Source organism: Eptatretus burgeri, chromosome 11 (genome assembly GCF_056783735.1).
Source record: "Eptatretus burgeri isolate ZD-2024b chromosome 11, Ebu_testis_v1, whole genome shotgun sequence".
Taxonomy (NCBI): domain Eukaryota; kingdom Metazoa; phylum Chordata; class Myxini; order Myxiniformes; family Myxinidae; genus Eptatretus; species Eptatretus burgeri.
This window is the reverse complement of record NC_140971.1, coordinates 4,599,698-4,620,634: the sequence shown is the minus strand read 5'-3', so window position 1 is coordinate 4,620,634 and position 20,937 is coordinate 4,599,698. Positions and strand designations below refer to the sequence as shown.

At 47.6% G+C, this 20,937-nt stretch overlaps 1 protein-coding gene across 1 annotated transcript in view; it reads left to right on the top strand.

Annotated features, from left to right (window-relative positions):
- Window positions 1-4,166: 4,166 nt before the first annotated feature.
- Window positions 4,167-20,937, top strand: part of LOC147016350 (intermediate filament family orphan 2-like) — a 50,027-nt gene continuing 33,256 nt past the window's right edge. Inside the window, exons 1-3 of the mRNA XM_085844957.1 lie at window positions 4,167-5,003; window positions 6,283-6,451; window positions 18,608-18,668. Of these exons, the coding sequence (XP_085701083.1) occupies window positions 4,424-5,003; window positions 6,283-6,451; window positions 18,608-18,668 (810 nt within the window). The 5' untranslated portion in view covers window positions 4,167-4,423. The remainder of the gene's footprint in view (window positions 5,004-6,282; window positions 6,452-18,607; window positions 18,669-20,937) is intronic.

Genomic DNA, 20,937 nt, shown 5'->3' with positions numbered 1-20,937 from the left:
CACGCATCGCATCAAGACCACGGGATCCCCTCTTTTCACCCGTGCTCGCCAACTAGCACCCAATAAATTGTGTGTCACCCACCAGGAGTTTGACCGTATGTTACAATGTGGGATCATCAGACCATCGTCCGGCAGTTGAGCTTCACCGCTGCACATGGTACCCGGAAAGAAACCTGGGGATTGGCACCCTTGTGGAGGTTACTGGTCCTTAAACAACGCGACTGTTCCGAAACGTTACCCCATTCCACACATTCCGGATATTACTGCTGCACTACGTGGCACGACGATCTTCTGCAAGGTCAACCTCGTTCGTGCGTACCAGTAGATACCCGTGGATCCAGATGACAGTTGATTCCCGTGGATCCAGATGACAGTAGATACCCGTGGATCCTTCGGATTGCGGTTGGCCGACGCATACCGCACAAACCTTTCAAAGTTTTATCGACTAGGTGCTCCAGGGATTACCTTCCGCCACGTGTATATAGATGATATCCTAATCACCGGTGCAATGGCAGAAGAACATTGAGAACAACTACGTCTCCTCTTCACCCGTTTACAGGACTTCGGCGTTGTCGTCAATCCCACAAAGTGCGTATTCGTCGTTCCGGAGTTGAATTTCCTCGGCCACCGTGTTAACCGCTCGGGCATCCGTCCGCTCGAGGAGAGGGTGCAGATTATTCGGTCATCCCGTTACCGTCATCTCGATGCAAACTGTGAGAGTTGTTGGGCCTCGTCAACTTTCACCATGGATTTATTCCAAATGCGCACACAACACCGCACTCCACATTCATCCGAAGGCAGAGGCAACTCCAAGCCTGATGGGAGACTCGTCTGAGGCCGCAGTTGGTGCGGCCCTTCATCAATTCATCGGTGCCCACTGGTGCCCACTGGCCTTCTTCTCTGAAATGCTGAAACCAATCGAGCGCAAGTACAGCACCTTCGATAGGTAATTAATGGCTGTGTATCTCGCCATCAAGCACTTCCGCAACTTCTTGGAGGCCAGACGATTCTCTGTCCTGACTGAGCACAAACTTTTAACTTTTGCTCTGTCCACCCGTTCGGATTCTCAATCTGTTCGCACACTTCGCCAACTCGGTTAAACTGTATCTCGCAATTCACCACCGACATCCGGCACATCAGATGAATCGCGAATTTTGTGGCCGACGCCGTCTCTCTCTGTCTCTCTCTCTGTCTCTCTCTCTCTCTCTCTCTCTCTCTCTCTCTCTCTCTCTCTCTCTCTCTCTCTCTCTCTCTCTCTCTCTCTCTCTCTCTCTCTCTCTCTCTCTCTCTCTCTCTCTCTCTCTCTCTCTCTCTCTCTCTCTCTCTCTCTCTCTCTCTCTCTCTTTCTCTCTCTCTCTCTCTCTCTCTCTCTCTCTGTCTCTCTCTCTCTCTCTGTCTCTCTCTCTCTCTGTCTCTCTCTCTCTCTCTCTCTCTCTCTCTCTCTCTCTCTCTCTCTCTCTCTCTCTCTCTCTCTCTCTCTCTCTCTCTCTCTCTCTCTCTCTCTCTCTCTCTCTCTCTCTCTCTCTCTCTCTCATCGAGGTGTTGGCGTTGTCTCTACCAGCACACTGGCCACCAATTTTAATGCACTCGTGGCAGCACAACAGGAGGACATGGAGCTCCACCATCTCCAGTCTGGACCAGGTCCGCTTACATTTCACGAGGTACCACTCCCAGGGACAAACACTACCCTCATGTGTGATACATCGATGGGACAATCATACCCTTTCGTTCCCACGGTATTCCGCCGGACGGTCTTCGACACTTTTCACTCACTTGCGCACCCTTGTATTCGAGCAATTCAGCGACTCGTCACCACACGCTACGCCTGGCCACGCATCAACGCTGACATGTGCCCGTTGGGCCAAACGATGCATTCAACGTGAGCGCTCCCAGATCCAACGTCGCACCGTGTTACCACTCTGTAGCTTTTCAACACCAGATGGGTGTTTCGACAGGGTCCGCGTGAATCTTGTCGGTCCCCTACCACCTTCAAACGGGCACCGCTATTTACCGATTTTATGTTGACCGCCTCACCCGTTGGCCGGAGTCTCCACTGATCGCTGACATAACCGCACCGACCATCGCCAGGGCCTTCGTCCACACCTGGATCGCACGTTTTGGTGTTCCATCAACCGTCACTACGGATCGTGGTAGCCAGTTTGAGTCGGCTCTATTTCGTGAGCTGACTCAACTCCCGGGTACCGGCTGTGTGCGAATCGCCGCTTAAGGCCCTGTCACACCTTGACGTTATAGCCAGCGTATGGCAAGGTATCAAAATGTATGTAAAACGCTGGCGTACGCTGAACTATTGATGGTTTTTTTCCAGTTTTGGACGTATTCATAACAAGTTGGACAATTGCATAACGTATTAGTAACGTACACAGAACGTTTCGATAACATATAGATAACTTACTGTATATCAACGAATGCTGAGCGTGTTGTCGGCGTTCACAACCTATGCCCAACGATAGTCTAACTTATGCATAGCGTGTGGCAGCGTATCGCCGACGATCACATGGCGTAGGCTATTAAAAGTCTTCCGCTCGACGATTCATATCATAACCGCACTAGACATCGAAGTGTCAAGCCGCTGTCACACCTTGACGTTTTAGCCAGCGTATGCCGACGTATGAAAGATTTGCCGAATACGCTGGAAAACGTCGAATACGTTATGGGTAAGTTTTGTATACGTTAAGAGCACGCTGAAGCACGCTGGCATACGTCGTAGTACGCCAAGTACGTCGACAAATTTTCAGCATGTTGAAAGTTTTTCGACGTATGCCAGCGTGCTTCAGCGTGCTCTTAACGTATGCAAAACGTACCCATAACGTATTCGACGTGTGCCAGCGTTTTAGATAAATTTTTCATACGTCGGCATACGCTGGCTAAAACGTCAAGGTGTGACAGGTACCGTCCAACGGTGAATGGTAAGTTGGAGCGTTTCCACCACCAACTCGTCTTCCCTGAAAGCGCATGACAACTCCACTCACCGGACGGACGTCGTACCTATCTATGTACGGTCCTGCTTGGTACGTGGGCCGCTGCGAAAGACACCTTGGATGCTCCACTGCAGAGCTAGTGTCCGATGCACTGCTTCGTCTCCCAGGAGAATTCTTCTCAGTGTCCGATGCCACCAACTTGTGCACCCGGGCATTCGAGCGGCCCACGGTGTCCTTCGTGAAGAGGAGGCGAGCCATCGCCGGCACCGTAAACGAATTACAAATCCCTGCCCTAACCAGCAGCGGGCTCTGTCTGCATCAGGGGCACAGCCGCATCCCTTTTAACTTGGATGGTGGTGCATCAAGGAGCCTCCAAAAGGCCCCCCCCCTCCCCCACTGGTTAATCAGGAGGGTGATAATTGGGGACATCCAACTTGCTCTAATGACGCAAGTCAGTTATTATTACGTCATTTGAATAATACATCGGGATTTTTAATTGTAACAAGTATTACTCATTCTATGGAATGATGTAAACTGGACGTCAAAATATTATGTGGATTATTTATACGTTTGTTGTGACGTCGTTTCAGTACGAGTGACGTCACCGAGCCGGAGCGTGCCGATGATCCAAAAAGCGACCCGTTGGGTGCAACGATGGGGGTAATCTAAAACTGAGGTCGAGCTTGGGGGGGAAAAAGGTGAAAAATTCCTTCCATGTTCGAGTACGAAAATGAATATCTCGACGTCACGATGAGTTATGACGTCATTTTTTTTTTTAAAACGTCGTTCAGGAAATAAGAAGGCGCGGATGTTTTCTTCCTGTATCTTGTTTGATTTTTTTTATTATTTCCCCTCGTTCTGACACCTCGTCATTATCACCGTTTTTCCCCTTTTTTGGTTTTTTTTATTGTCCTTCCCCCACCTTATTTGCATGTCTCCGCCCACTTGTATTTTGCTCCGCCCTCCTCGCTCTCGCCCCTCTCCGTCATTTTGTCCATCTCCTTTATAGTTCCGCACCGTCCCTCGAGCGTCCATCCTCCGTCTTCCTCTCGTTTCTCCTCCCGACCCCGACCCCGACCCTCCCCCCGCGTCATTTTCCCGGAAATCCTGTTGCGTCCTCCGTGTCCCCACCATCCCGCAGTCCTCGTGCGACCACGCCCCCTCCCCGAGGCCACGCCCCCCTCTACGAGGCCACGCCCCCTCTCCTCCCATTTATACGCCGAACCGCAGAGCCGTCCTCAGCTCATGTGGTGCGGAGATCGGACTGCGGAGCCCAACATGGTACGGCAACGTGGGCCGTAACCCGGGGGAATTAAAAGGTTCGTGCTCGGGACGCACACCTCACACACACACACGTACACACCGGGTCTTTTGTCGATGTACGGCAGTGACCCGCACCTCAGCTTGGCGGAGAAACACCCGGAGTTTGCCGTCGATTTGACCGTCCGCGTGTCCTTCTACCCGTATTCGTCTTTGTCCGCACCATGGCTTCGTCGAGGTCCTCAACGCTCCGACCCACGCCCTTGGGGTCGTTTCGGGGTCGCAGCACCAGCTCGACTTCTCTCTCGGACAGTCCGACGTGCTTGTCCAGCGAGGAGCGCGGTGTCCGCACGTCGATGAGCGACGAATCGCGATCTCCCTCGAGGCTGTCCACGTCCTCGGACGCCGAGACCTTCAACAACAACAGCAACACCAACACGATGACCAGCAGGTCGTCCACGGCCACGCCTGTGTCCCCCTTCGGTCCCGGTGCCTTCGGATTCCCCGCGAGCCTCATGAATTTTCCCGGCGTCAGTCTCGGCCTCCGTCGACACGGACACGGACACGGACACGGTCCCAACGTCGTCCCCAGTCAGCACGTTGGTCGCGACATGGGGAAAGATCTGCACACGATGAAGCTTCTGAACATCCGCCTCAGGTGCTTCCTCGTCAAGGTGCACGAGCTGGAGAGGAAGAACCGACTCCTCGAGACGGAGGTCCGCACGTTGAGGGGTCGCTTTGGACTACCCTTGGGTCCCACGTCCGCCTCATCAGAAGAATCCTCAATGGGCGAGTTTGGGGAGGGTGAGTTTTTATATATATATATATATATTTTTTTTTTTTTGTAGCTCCATCAAATCATCACCTAATGAGGTCACTCTTGTGGTCGAGCTCTCGCACATGCTCACCTCGCCCCATCACCCGATGCTCGCCCCCCTTACCGAACTCGCCCTACCTCCAACCGCGTTCATCTACACTTTTACTGGGTCATGCTACCGACTTGGCGAACCCAGGGGGGTCACCCCTCCTCTGTCCAGTCGTACTTTACCAACGGGGTCACCGTCCCTTACCCCCCCCACATGTCTCACCGTCCCCCTCCCCTCCCCATCCTCTGATGCGGATACCCCCTTCTGCCCACGGGTCATACACACTCACCATCCCCTTCCCTTGTATGGCTCACCATGTGGTCACTCTTGCTTTGCACTGTGTGGGTCATTTGCGTGGTCACCCTCACGTTCCCCTGAACAGCTCACCTGCGGTCTCTCCACCTCCTTCCACTAACTTTTTCTTGCCCATCTGATCACCCCTCTTCAACTTTGCCTTCCTATTTGGTCATCTCCTCCCCCCCCCCCCAACCAATATTAACCCACAATGTCTGCTTTGTCAACATCCATCAGGTCTCCTCTTCTTCACCCTTAATCTTACTCCGTCTTTGTCTCGGTGCAGTGTGTAATTCCCAAACCATCTTGGGATTCATGTCTTGTACCGGAGCCAATAACAATTATGACTGGCCACAGATAACGTTGCAAGATCACATGACTAGTGTTTGCATTGTGATTGTAGATCATTACAAATGGGGAGTAGTTGTTGTATAGTCCCGGACAGTTCTCTCGAACAAGCCCACGACACGAGACAGCCGATCAATCTCCCAGGAGCGACCCAGAGATCCCCCGCATTGGGGATGGTGTACCCCCGCCTACACGAAGTCAGGGCCATGACAGAGTTAGAAAGAAAGAGACAATGAGAGAAGAGGAGAGGAGAGGGACAGGGCCAGCCCATGGGGACCGATCGGGACCGTGACCATGCTGTCTTAACTAATTCGGGTAGCAGGGACGAATGGGGAAGGTTTGGTCCCCGACTTGTGTTGGCGGAGTACAACCACTGCGAAGAGGCGTCCCCGAGAGTTTCTGGGATTAGTTGTTCTGTTTGCTTGATTTTTTTCTTTCATGTTATCACTTCTGTCCCTTCTAATGCCCAGGTGTTCATTTTCTTATTGATTACATTTTATTCCTTCATTTGAACCTCCTCAACCCCTCCTTCCCCCTCCCCTCCCCCTCCACCGCTCCCTCCCAAACCCGTACAGGTTTAGGCTCTCTACTGTGGCGATTGGGGGGGATTGGTGAGCGGCCCCATCATCAAGGACCTGCATCCCAAGGGGTCGGAGTTCAAGTGGACACGGTTGGTCCCGAAGTACGAGCCCTTTACAATGTTCTGGCCATGGTACGGAGAGAGAGGGACCAATACCGTGCCAGGTATGAACCGGTCATTTGGGGTCCTTCTGGGACCTGTGTGCACCTTGATTATACTAGCCCCTGCCAAATGGAGTAGTTTTCACATATATATATATATATATATATATATATATATATATATATATATATATATTTATATAGATTCGTGAAATTGCTGTGATGGACAGGTGACAACGGCGTGACTTTCTGGGCCGAACGCCCCTTTGCTGCATCTTGCTATCCTTGAGTAATTGTAGTATAAATAATTAATAACAAAGCCTGACTTTACGTTATCACCCCCCCTCTTGAGGGACAAATTCCTCGATGCGTGCCGCAGACGGCTCGTCTATGTTGAGAGAAGTGCCGCGTTGAATTAGTCCACAAAATCCGCAAAACTACTTTTGGGTGTTTTCAACATTTTGGAAGCTCGTTGTAAACTTCACAAAATCCAGCTACAACGGTACCAACCTTCCATAGATGTGATGTCACTATTAGCTGTTAAACATCTGTGTTTAAATACCTTAACTGCATTGTAAGTTCAAGTTGTAACTCGTATAAAGTTCATTCATTCATTCATTCACTCACTCAATGACTGATATTAATCTTCGGTACCTTGCGGATGACGTACAAAGCTGGAATTTGACGTGTCGACGGACGTCGGAACCGTCGGAAAGTGTCCGTAAATTAAAATATCAATAAATGCAGATGAGTGACCCGAGACAACGGGGAAGTGCAGTTAGTTATTGCTTGCAATGTGTAAGCATACCCTGCTAACAGATAAATAAATAAATGTTTTTCTCAACATCCTGGTGGAATCAATTGAATACCTCTAATTGTAAACAATCTATGAAACATTAGTATCTGGCAACGTGTCTTTCAGTACCAAAACGGTCCTCGAAGCCGTGATGACGTCGAATCGCCATGTTCCATTTCCCAAAATTCCACCCTGGTATCCGAGAAACCCTCTCACCGCTATAGCAAGGCATTTTGTACTATGCAGCACATTTACTGCAGGAAGACGGTGTCGCGTGCAAACGTCGCAAGCCACCTCTCTGAAAGTGGCAGAGCGGGTCGCGGCTTCCGACCTGGGCCCCTTGGAGCCCCGAAGCGAATGCCGTCGACCGTGCGTCGCGGGAGCTTCGCAAAAAGCAGACCTCCAACGAGCAATACGTGGGAGATGCAACAAAATCTCTCCCGGATCAGGATGTCTCGTAGGTCGTGTCGCTTCAATGTCATCACAGGTTCAAGTCATCACTGTATGATACTGAAGGACATGTTACCAGATACTAATCCACATTATCCATTTGATTGTGTGTTGTGTCACAGATTGTTAAAATAGTATTTGTTTACAATCGGAGGTGTTGATTGTATTCGGGTCGGACACTGGAGATGTATAATTTTTAGAGATAATTTTGACCGTTGATTAAGAAGAAGAAGATAAACGTGCTCTCCAAGTTGGGTAGAGTCCGTTTGAGACTCAAAATGGTGCTCTCGTTGGGCTTGCACTCAAGAAGAGCAAACATTTGATACTCTGCCTCCTGCGTGCCCTGTCCGACTCGTTTGTAATTTGGCATTCTACTATTCAATCTCTCTGTTCTCTAAACCAGAAATGGGTTTTTCTAAAGGACATTGTAAACGTTTTCATAAGATAGCACCTTGATCAGTGGAATAAAGAACAAGAAAAAGAGCAATCGGAGATTGCAGACCCTCGCCAGGACTCGTTTTGTGTGGTGTTTGTGTACCGGTGTGTGTTACGTAATTAATAAGAGACGTAACTAGAACTGTCACTTTATAACTGCTGGCAGTGATGACCGGGTACCAAGACGTCCCGCTTTGATCGGACGCTTGACCCTGACCCATGACACCTCGTTGTTATTATTCATTATTAAATATAATTCTGAATGGGATTGAAATAAATCAAATTCAAATCTGAAGGAAGACCAAACGGGGTACGGTCCTACGTTGCAGTGATCAGAAGGAACCCGAGCAAGCGAAAAACCAAAGGTGAAGTCATCAGGGGGGAACCTGGATGGGATTCACATTGCAGCTGCGACTCCTCCACCCTCAAACCCATCCAGGCACAGCCGAGTGAACCTTATTTAAAAAAACAAAAACAAATAATTCTGGCTGCCACACCATGTGTCCGATCGAGTTGAAATTTAACACTCGTATTCCCCATCACTACTAGTTCATAATTGTGAAGTTTTATGTCGCTTGATTAAGCTGTTTAAGAGAAATAATTTTTAAACTATTTTTCACTCGATCCAATATGGCGGTCAGACCATGTGACCTATAATGTCATATGTGTGAACCTTTTGTTCCTCATAGATAGGTGGTCATACATGTAAAGTTTCGCCTCTATCTGTTCAGCTATTTCAGAGAAGATTTTGGAAGGTTTAAAGAAAAAAAAAAAAAAACAAGGCTGCCGAATCACGTAACCGATGACGTCATAATTTTTTTTTTCTTCTGTGCAGCAATTTATCCCAAGATGACCCTCAAAAATTTTCATACTGATCGGCTGTAGCGTTCTACATATGCAATTATGACATAACAAAGGTACCGATGACGTCATTAAATTTTTTTTTTTTAAATCACACTCATTCTCCATGGGAAGTACTTGCTATGTGCCAAGTTTCAATTATTTCCTTGGTGCGCTTTCAGAGATACAGAGGTCCATAATTTTTCCGGTTTTCCAACACGGCTGCCACACCACATGACCTATGACGTCATGATTATCATTAAAACATTCTACCTGAGTAGTCGCTCCTCTGGTGAAAATTGTCTCAATCCGACAAGCAGTTGTGGAGAATATCACTCAAGTTTTGTGTGGACAAACAAACAAACAGACAGACGACAAATGAAAAATCACCCGTAGAGTGACAACTTCGCGAAACGGAACGGCACTCGGTAGAGAACATACCTCCGCCAGGCTGAATAGTTTACGTAGTATCGGATCTGATTCTGAACCTTAACCAAAATCGAATCGGCTTGTTCTTGTCACCTTAACCAACTCATCCACCTCGTTTTATCACAAGTCATCCACAACTTTTAGAGATAACATGCTATACATAATTTTTGGCCTCATCTCTCAATGAGTGAAGAATCAACTGAAAAATTCTCGAATCCGGATTCAGATCTTAACCAAAATCGAAACAATTAGTCCTTTTCACACACCCAACCTGTCCACCAAGTTTCATCCAAATCCGTCATCCAACGAGCAATACGTGGGAGATATCAACTTTTTGAGATATCGTGCAATCGCGTTTGTAGCCCCATCTCTCAATGGTGAATAATCCGTCAAAAATTAAATAATTCCCGTTTCCGGATCTGGATTCCGATCTTCATCAAAATTGAATCGGTTCTTCCTTGTCACACCCCCAACCTGTGCACCAAGTTTCGTGTGAATCCATCCATAACATTTTGAGATATTGTGCGATATGTCGTTTTTGGCCCGATCTCTCAATGGTGAAGAATCGGTTTAAAAATCCAGATCTGGAGTCGGATCTTCACCAAAATTTAGCGTTTTCCGTCCTTGGCCGGTCACCGACACATGCAAACAACTTCAAAACGATTGTTTGAAAACTGTGGCCAAAAATCGTGAGATACGGACGTGTTACGGACGTGTTAGACACAGACACACATGTTACAGACACACATGTTACAGACAGACATGTTACACGTGTTTAAGACGTGTTACAGACAGACACAGACAGACATGTTACAGACAGACACAGACCGACATACCGGGCAAAAAAATTTTTGCCAAGTAATAAACCCAAATGCAATACTCTCTCCTCTGGTGAGGGTAACTAGTGTTGCTTGTGAGGGCTAGTTATCTGTGTCTGCAGGCAGGTAGAAGGATGGATTGAACTGATAGAATGTTGATCGAGGTGGGAAGCAAGGAGAGGCAGCTGACGTTTGTGGCGTTAACCCTTTATCGGAGCAAAAGAGTCTCCTTTAACATCCTTTAAAATACATCATTAAAAATCCCCAAAACCCAATGTGTTCTCATTGGTATTCGAGCACACGAGAATTCTCAATCTCCTGACCCTCCACAGCTCCTCAAGGACTCATGTCCTACCAGTAAACTCCTCAAAAGCAGGCTAGCTACACACCACCTCCTCTTGTTCCTCTTTTCTCCCGTTTATGCAACTGATTTCCAGAGACGGTTCTAACCTCACTCTTCCCACCAGGGCTTGAATCATGGGATGCAGCACCGTCTCATGTCATGTCATCCCCCCATCGCTACCTGTGATATTTTCTATCCTCATTAACCCTCTTACTTGCAGGTTACTGCCCCCCCCCCTTTCTCTCTCACTCTCCTCATTTCCCGTTTGTTCATCCCCATGCTTGGTGTTTCCATCTGTAGCCCCCACTATCTGTACACTGCCTTTTTAGCCTCCATCACTTCACTCCTCCATGAGCCTCGATCTTGCGTCGACCAAGACGTAAGCACTCCCCCGAGTTGTCGACCCCGGAACCCGAGCAATGCTGTGCGAGGTTCCACTCCAGGTCGCATGTGTGGAGTGTGGGGTTTCGTGCCGGTCTCTGGGGACGAGGCATGGTTTGAAGTTTCTATTGGAAGTTGAGACCACGTTGATGGAATGTTATAATTATAGGATGTCCAAGTTGCGGCTGTATAATTGCGCCCTGAGCAACACTCTTCCATTGTAAGATAAATAATTATTGTCATTCTTGTGAACTCCGAGTCTGCTTCAGTCACGACGGCCAAACGAACCGATGGGACATGATTGTGCTCGGTGATTGACTGTTCCTCCTTTCGTTTGGACCTGTTTAACTCCACTTTGTATAAATGAGCCCGGATCACCCTCGTGCTTTAGTGGTTCACAAATGCTGGGAGCACGTCTCGACCTGCCTCGGCATCAACCGCAGCTTCCTGGGTGTTTGACTTGGATATTAACCTGATTGTGTGGTGTGTGCATGCGTGCGTGCGTCCGTACGTGGAATGAGTCTGGCCTTGGAGACTTTGTTGTCATCACCAATCGGTGATGCAGCACTTTCATTCACTAACTTGATGCGATTGGCAAAACGCACCGTGATCGATTGGCGTCCCGTCGCCATTTAGTGATATCCAGGATGGTTCGTCTGCTATTCGGCTTGTAAAGCGTACACGCCGCACGGTTTTGAAGCTTCCAGATCCCTCGAGTATACAGGTAGGTGCACCTGTGCTGGGCTTTTCCAAATGCATGCCCCGATGCCCTCCAATCCATCTCGTGTTTGTGCGTCCCTCTCACACCACTCACAATGTTGCCCCTCTTCATTTCATGAAACAATCTCCCAATGCTCCCAAGTTGTTTTTTTTTGGGGGGGGGAGGGGGGAGAAAGTAGGTGTGGGGGTTAAATTAGGGGTTGTAATGTTGGGGTAGAACTTTGTGTATTCTGGTGTCAGAATGGAGATTCTCTGCAGAGACGAAGGTGGTGAGAATTTCCTTCTCCTCGTCGCTCTTTGCATTTCCTTGTATCAATTTGTTTCAGTTTTCATGCAGAACATTGGAAGTGTCAGGTAGACGTTCACAAGCTGCACAGCCCGAGTGTACATATCTAGGGTCTCGTTAATGTCCAGCTCCTCAATCCTGCGGCATTCGCCGGTGCTCGACCGGTTTAATGGTCTCCACAAAGATAGGACCTGGACTATCTTTGATAGGACCTGGATAGGACCTGGACTACTAGCACAAATTGGCTGAAGGAGGAGTTTGGGGTGGGGGGGTAGGCAAAAGCAAAACTTTCACGAAGAATTGTTCTGAAGTAGTGACTGCCATGCTGGAACTGACTCATGATCGATCTGCACATTTCAACAAGCCCTGGCCAGAATCCTGTTGTTGACTGCATGCTGTAAGAATGTGGGTGAGGTGTGGTCCTACCACCCTAACCTCCTCCTCCTCCCCCTCCCTTGTGTACCCATGCTCACCCCTCCCCCCCGCCCCCCAAATTCTCCTCGCCTTACCCTCGGGCTCCAACTTCTTTGATCAGCCCCTACCTGAGGCACATAATGTTCAAACATTCTTGCCCTGTGATATGGCTCATGCATCTCGTTTTTCCTTCGCTTGGACAATTATTTACTTATTTATATTAAACTCGTATAAATCTGTCGGACTTGATGACGAGCCCGTTCTTAAATTCCTGCTCATGTTGTCGGTATTTTCACTCCGTGGATGTGCAAAAGCGAATGGCAACGATCGTGCTTGCAGTCTCCATGATTGGGCGGTCACGTGGTCTCTGATTTTAATAGTTTTTGCAAATCAAATTGTGACGTCACAGTGTCGCCGTGCCTGCGCGCCCCATCGTGCGACACCCACGTCCTTGTCCCTCTTCCTCGTACGCGACGATTTTTTTCTTTTCCAAGTCGGGCGATATGATATTCGGCGGAACTGGCTGGTGCACTTAACGATGAAGTCGTTTTGTAATCCTGTCACTTCAAACCCGGCGACGCTGACAGTTCGTTGTTTCAACAAGTTTGTTGTTTGGGGGGTTTCTGGGCGTTCACACAAACGTTTATATTTTGGCTTTTTCTGTCGTTTAGAAACAACATCCCCAGCAACACCAGGCTTCCACCGCTCCCCCGCCTTCTCCGCGAGGTCCGTCCCGATCTTCCAGATCCCAAATTTCCAGCTGTCACACTTTGTGTAATCCCAAATTTCCAGCTGTCACACTTTGTGTAATCCCTCTCTACCCACCATGTCGAATGATGACCATTCCCTGCTCCCAGGCTATCTCTCAGTATCTTCTTGCATCTGTTTTCCCTGTCCGTGAAGCGGTCTGCCGGAGACAGCAAGGCGCTGGGAAGGAATCTTGCCTCGTATTAATAGCATACGTCTCACGTGATGTCTGAAACTTGAAATTTGGAGGTCACGAAGTCCCCGTTCGCTACGTCTGGATTTATTGATGAATGTGGAAATGCACTTTTCCAGGCCCTGGAAGTTGCATCACCAAAGCCACCAGATCTGTTTGCAAACTCCAGTCTTGTTTGCCTCTGATAATGATTGATACCACATGCTGAGACCCCAGGTTCATCACCTAAATGTTTTGTGTTGATTTTCTTTCCTCGTCTCGTGACGTCCTTGTTGCTAGCCAAAACCCGAAAACGCTCCTCCGTGAGTCTCCTCGAACGCTTCAAGAATGTTTTAAAATCACACATCAAATGTTTTAAAATGGTTTTTTTTGTTGTTTTTTTTTAGAAACTCTTCTGTACTTGTTTTGTGTCTACCCTTCATTATCACATCTCCTCCTAATCGCCTCCTTTGTCTTGTATAAAGTCCTGTCTCCTTCAGTGGGCTCCTCTTAACTGAGTCCAGCTTGGCCCGGAATTGTTCACCTCAAGTTGAAGACTCGGTGGTGTGATGAGCATTCACTCAGAATCTGGGAGGTCGGTGGTTCAAACTGAGTGGGAGGCCGAGTCACACCAAAGATTGTAAAAATGGTTTGTGCTGCTTCCTTGCTTCACATTCAGTCTTTAAGAGGATTCTTTCAACCTTCTGGGTCTCACTATCTGCCACGACCTTTCCTGGGAAAGCCACATTTCAAACCTGGCCTCCAAAGCCGGTCGCCGACTGGGAATCCTCCGTCGTGCAAAGTCCTTCCTCGGCCCGCCTGAGCTCCTGACCACTTACAAAGCTTTCGTCCGCAGCCTCATGGAGTACTGCTCTCCCCTCTGGCCTGGTGCTCCTGCCTCCCACCTTTCTCGGCTTCACGCATTTCGTGAAGGCATTTCGGATCATTGGCATCTCCTGGATCGGATCACTGTGTGTGTGTGTGTGTGTGTGTGTGTGTGTGTGTGTGTGTGTGTGTGTGTGTGTGTGTGTGTGTGTGTGTGTGTGTGTGTGTGTGTGTCACGCCACTCCTCATGCAGTTCTGGGCTGATTACATCCAGACCATTGCAATTGCAGTCAGCGATCGAAGAGACCGCTGCAGTCTTTGCCTCGTATTGCATCCTGCTCCTCCATCGTACCGCCAAGCATCTCCCGATTTCCTGCACTTGCAAAATTACAAATTGTTGCTGGCATAACGCATGAAATGAGAGAAAGAAACTCCCCATTATCGTAACCGTCTGCCATTTTGATACGACGGTGCAACAATGCGCTTCGGGCGAAGCGCCACGTATGGTTTCCGGCACTGGTCGCGCTGGTATCAGTGGGGGTCAGTTGGCAATGCCAGGCCCATTTTTTGGTGTGAAACGGCTTACGTTTTTTACTACTTTGCTCTTTGATGCCTATCGCAAGGATTCTCACCGTGGTATTTCGACAAATTATCGTACTGACGGTGGATTTGATCAATGAGGTCCACAAACGACATGCTGCGAACCGAATATCATGATTGATGGAGTAAAGCTGCAAGCGGTGGGTGGATCCACTTATCCAGGTAGCATTCTTTCTCGAGCTGTCACATTGATGATGTAATAAATGTACAAATCTCCGAAGGACAGCAAGGCTTCCAGGAGATTGCGTGCCAGAGTTTCGGACTGTACAGGCATTAACTTGAATGCGGAGCTCAAGGTATATCGAGTGATGGTTTCATCAACTTTGACGTCAAACTCGGACTGCGTACCGAAGACTCACAAAGAAGTTGAATCAATTTCACTGCAATTGTCTGCGAAAGGTCCTGAGGGTTAAACGGCCAGGTAGGACACCTGATATCATTGTCCTCATTCCAGTTGATATGTCCATTCCTTGCACGAACTCAAATTCTTCATCAACCCGTCAGACGCCATTTCAAGTGAGAATTGGTCTCGGAAGCCATCTTCGCACTCGTACCAGCTGCCTGTCTGCCAATTCTATTACCATCCCCAGATTCTTCTGCGTCAGGTGATCTAAGCTTATCGCTTGAATCATGTAACCACCTTATGGTGTTCTTAAAAATATTTAACAACGATGGATAATGGTTGCTGTAGCTGCGATTTAGATCTTGTTTGATCACCTGGAGTAGGTCACGCGGTGTGAAACGCAAAAATGAAATACATCGAAAGAATGAGCAAAACCAAAGCAATGAATGAAGTTTCCATGTGGATCTGCGTGTTTGCCATGACGTGATGCAAAATCCCTGTAGGCCGAAACGAGACTTCTCCGTCTCCGCACGACCATCCGTCACGTGAGCAGCGTCTGACCCCCTTCTCTGATTTGCGGCTCAATGGAAATCCGCTCTGATCTGAACCACGATGGAACGTCCTCGGTTTGCTTCCTTCTCACCGGAGTCCCCTTTGTGGGGTCTCGGTGGAAACTCGGCCCGTTCTCATGGAGGTGGGGGACAGCATGGTGTAGCAGGACCTGGAATATGCAAACCAAGTTGATTTACAACACGTTGCGTTTGACTTGAATGTTACCCCCCAGAGTTTGATTCCTTCGAATCGTGCAACAGACTCGTTCGGATTGAGGTTTTAAGGCTTTAAGCACTCCCGGTTTCGTTTCGCTCGTAATTGAACTACCTCGAGCCGCGTCGGCCCACATCCAGAGGGATCGCACCCATCGGAGAAATTTCAATTATTATTATTATTATGATATATATATATATATATATATATATATATATATATATATATATATATATTTATATATATATATATATATATATATATATATATATATATATATATTTGTCTTTGTGAACCTTTTTAAAATAGATCCTTTTTACTGCAAGAAATTTCACAAATTGGTTTCATTTTTGTTCACAAAATGCCCTTCGGGCTCTCGGGTGAGCACGCTCAAAAATAGTCTTAAAATTCTAACATAGAACCAAAAAAAATACCTTTCTGAACTCTCCTTGTTTGTTTATTTATTTATTTATATATATATATATATATATATATATATATATATATATATATATATATATATATATATATATATATATATATATATATTAATGTGAAGGCTCCTATTCCAAGTGCTAATGCAAAACGGTTGTGAATCGACGCACGAGGAGATCTGTGGAATGGAGAGGGATGGGGCGGTGTCTGATTTCAATCAAAAGAACAGTCGACTGCTGTCTGTCACTGTTTGTCTATATTTGTGTCTCTCACTCTCACTTGATGGGTCTCTTGCATCAAGAATTGCACTCGGTGGTTTGCCTTTGCCTTTTCGGTTGTAGTCTGGACAGGAACTTGTAATTTGTTTCGGGTATCGGCGGTAACTCGTCGCTTGCTTGCTGTAGGATCTCTATAACGTCCACTAGATAATTCTAGCAGGCAGGACGCCCGGCTTAACGGCCAACCGAGGACTGGGATACTCGTCGATTCCTCGCCCGTCCTTGTGCAAAGCACCGACGGGTTTGTATTCGTAGTCTGCTCAGAAATCCTAACCGACACGAGACCTCTCAAAATTGTGCGTTATGTGCATACCACCCAGTCTACCTTTTTTTTTTTTTTTTTTTTTTTTTTTTTTTTTTTTACACACACACACACACACACACGCGCACGCACACCTTTCTTAAACATGTGTATATTGTTGGTTTTATTCTCCTTTAATTATCAGTCTCGTTCCATAGCGGGTGCGAGACCATTGCAACGCCCCTGTCTGTGTCCGCGTCCATATAGTTTCACTTTTTAAAATGTTTTTCTCTGCAACCACTTGTCTGATCAATGCCAAACTTTATACATAGGAAAATGTTCTTGTCTGATCAATGCAAAACTTTAAACATAGGAAGATGTTTTTCTCTGCAACTGCTTGTCTGATTAATGCAAAACTTTAAACATAGGAAGATGTTTTTCTCTGCAACCGCTTGTCTGATCAATGCAAAACTTTAAATGTAGGAAGATGTTTTTCTCTGCAACCGCTGGTCTGATCAATGCAAAACTTTAAACATAGGAAGGACTCCCGAGGAGAATATTTTATTGCTAACTCTGACGTCATAGGTCACATATTATGACCGCCATATTACATTGACAGAAAATAAAATTGGACATCCTTTTCTCCGAAACCGCTGAACGAAAAAAAATTGAAACTTGGCATTTGTCATCAAGAACCTATGGGGTATAGAGGGTGGTAACGATGACGTCATCGATGAAGCGGTATTCCAGCCATAATTGATTGAAATGAAATCTATATCTGAAACTTCGTACATCTGATCTATGAATCGATCGATGTGAGTGAAGAATTTAAGTTATGACATAATAGGGTGCATGGATGATACAGGTATATGGGTCATAATAGTACCGTGCTCAGATAATGATGACGTTTTTGTTCAGAATGAATGTGCGAGGTGAGACGATGCGCTCTACGAGTGCCATTCATGTTCCTTTATCTTTGTATGCATAGTCGAGACTCATGGAAGAGCTAGTACACTGAGCAGGTCAGGACATAACAGGATGCTAACTGGAAATTTGGAAGGAGGAGGGATTGCATTGGGGGATGAAGAGGGTAAAAAAAAAAGATCAAGGTTTTGGATTTGGAACGATCTGAGATTGTGGTGAACGGCGAGCTGTCTTGAAGACCTGGAGGGAAGAATGAGATTGCAGAAGGTCATTCCACAGCCGGGGGAAAAAAGGAACGAATGAGGGAAGGTGAACAGTGATCCTGGATTTAGGTAGTTTCACAAGAAGGGGGTTGATGGTGGACCGTGTGAGCCCTGCAGAAACCTGGGAGTGGAGGGGGACAAATCAGAGAAAGTGGAGAGGGTGCAAGACCAGAAGGGAGATGGTGAAAGACAGAGAGACCACCGACCTGTCTGCGATGGCAAAGTGATTGGTTCATCGTGGAATATTCTGATAATCTTGAGGGCCTTGGGTTTTCACAGAGTCAAGCTGAGCATGATGTGAGGCAGGGGAGCCAGCCCAGAGCGGAGAGCAATTCTCCATCAAGTTGCGGATGAAGGCCTTGTAGGTGGATAAGAGTTCAGGTGTGCCGAGGAAGGACTTTGTATGACCGAGGATGCCCAGTTGGCGACTGGCTTTGGAGGCCAGGTTGGAAATGTGGCTTTTCCAGGAAAGATCATGGCAGATAGTTTGAATGACTGAACTTCCTCAAGAGGATTGTTGAGAAAGTAGATTGGGGCAGAGTTGGGAGGGGGGGGGGGTTGGCTGTCAGTCGGTCGGTCAGTCGAGATTATATAGATAGATTTGTCTTTCTGGACAGTTATTGAGCGTTGCCTGTGCCTCGTATGAAATACTCTTGCACACGATCTCTGGGATTGAGACATCACCCATTCCTCTCTCTCTCTCTGTCATTGTAGGTTTGAAGAGGAGCAAGTGCGCAGCAAGGAATTGCAGGACACGGTGACCAGACTCAATGAAGTGAGTTAAACTTTTCATTCTTCATTTGTTCTTGAAATTTTCTGTTCTCTGAACTTTTTTTTTTATTATTTGTTTCATTTGGTTGTTGCCCATCCTTACACTCTTACTGTGCAGCCTTTCCCTGCATCTCTTATTTGGCCACGAGTGCCGTGGATCTAGGTGCGGGGGGGGGTTGAGAGTGGCACTTGAAACGACGAGGAAGAGAGGTGGGGAGAGGGAGGTAGGGCGGCAATAAATTGCGACGACGCTGGGAAGAGTAAACTTGGAGTGGAATTTAAATTGGGTTCAGGCCGTAAGGGGTGCGGCAGTGGTCAGAGCCAGAGTGGTGGTTGAGCTAATTCTACCACGACTCGCATCTTCGCCCAGACGCCCCACGTCGCGATAACGGAGTCTATCTGTTAATAAGTTCCACTGCTCTCTTGTGCGTGTTTATTGATTGTTGTTTCTGCCGTGGACGGTTCTCGAACAAATTGGTCTCGCTGCCCTCCAAAATACCTCGACCCCTAAGGTTTACCCTGCACGACAAGATGCCCTTATAAAGTGCGGTGTTGATTTTCCCCACCGTGGGTTGCTTGGCTCTATCTGCGGTAAACGGTAAATTGATGCCAAGATGTTTATAAAAGAGCAAAGTCGAATCGTCACATGAATAGTCTTACATTTTATTGGATGGTTCCCTTACTTGTTTGTTGTTGTGTTTGGCTGTTGGTGGCGGTGGTGGCTTGTTGGGTGGTTGTTGTTGTTATAACCCATGGCACGGAGACGGCCGATCGATCTCCCAGGAGCGACCCAGATATCCCCCACATCCAGGCTGGTGTACCCCCGCCTTCACGAAGTCAGGGCACGACAGAGTTACAGAGGGGAGAGAGAGAGGAGCACAGTCACCACGAGCCTCTACGTTTGGACGTGAATGAATAATTACCATTTGTGAAACGACGACCTCCTCTTTGGAACATGGTCATTGTGATGTTTGGGAGAACTGAGGAGTGAGACGGTGGAAACGTGCAGTAAGCCTGGATATCGGAAGCTTAACCAGGAAGGGGTTTCTGGAATGATGCGTGCATCCTGGAGTTGTGGAGGGTCATCGGATTAAAAGAGCAGAGGGAATCGTGTTGGAGAATGGACGGTAGAAAACGGAGACCGCTGTGACCTGCCTGCGATGCGAGATGAGGCTTCCCATTTGTTCTTTGTTCTTCAGGCTCCATCGTGGGAGATTCCAATGACTTGGAATTTTTGATTCCACGGAATCCAAGAGGAGCCAGACGTGATGCTGCAGTACCGGCCCACAAAGGAGAGCAATCCTCCATTGAGCTACTGACAAAGACCTTGAAGACTGAGTCGTTCTGATTTTCCGAGGAATGACTTGGATCGACGGAGGATGCCGAGTCGGCGACTGGCTTTGGACACCAGCTTTGCTCTGTGGTTGGTCCAAGAAAGGTTATGGCTGATGGTGAGGCCGAGAAGTTCTCATGAGACTGTACCTCTTCCATTGGATGACCAAGGAACTAGAAAGGTGAGCTCATTTGATGATAATTCCAGAGTGATAGGATGAGGCTGAGATTATTATTTTTTTCTCTAGGATTGAAGAACCTGTTCCATTTCACAGATCAGAATCTAATCATATCGAGAGACAGAGAGAGACGGACGCAGCTGCTGTCTGCCTCGTAGAGGGATGTGGTACTTCATTAACATGGAGTGCATCTTCTCCTGAGGCATTCTTACCTCATTCAGGGCGGAGGAGTAATAGACATTGTCCGACATGTTTGCCCGTGCGAGGAATGAGGTTTCCATTGGGCTCGACGTTGCTGATCCACCTCCTCTCTCGTGGAGCAAAGTTCCTGCACCGCATCATGTCGCTGCTTATTTTATCATTTCATTGAAGACCAAAGCTCATGGAAGAACCGGGGTGCCTTGAGGAACTACACTCGAGTACATGGATTAGTCGATATCCTTGTGCGTGGCTTGCATTTGCTGGCCCGAACAACATCTCCTTTTATTGGTGCTCTCGTCTCTGTGGGTGTCCCTCGTCGTTCGGGTTGTACCTTTTCATTGTCTTGAGGAGTCTAATCTCCACTCAGTCGCATTCCCTTTCACTGCTGTTCCCTGTTCTTTCCACGTCTTCGTCTCCACTGCCACCAGCCCTTCCTTCAGCAACGAAACTACATTCCGTGAGGGACGCTTCGACACTTGGGTGTGTGGTTGCTGCACATTTTGACGAATCCCCTCTTCACCCCTCTCCTCAAGATCCTCCAACCTCTTCTTCAACTCCTCA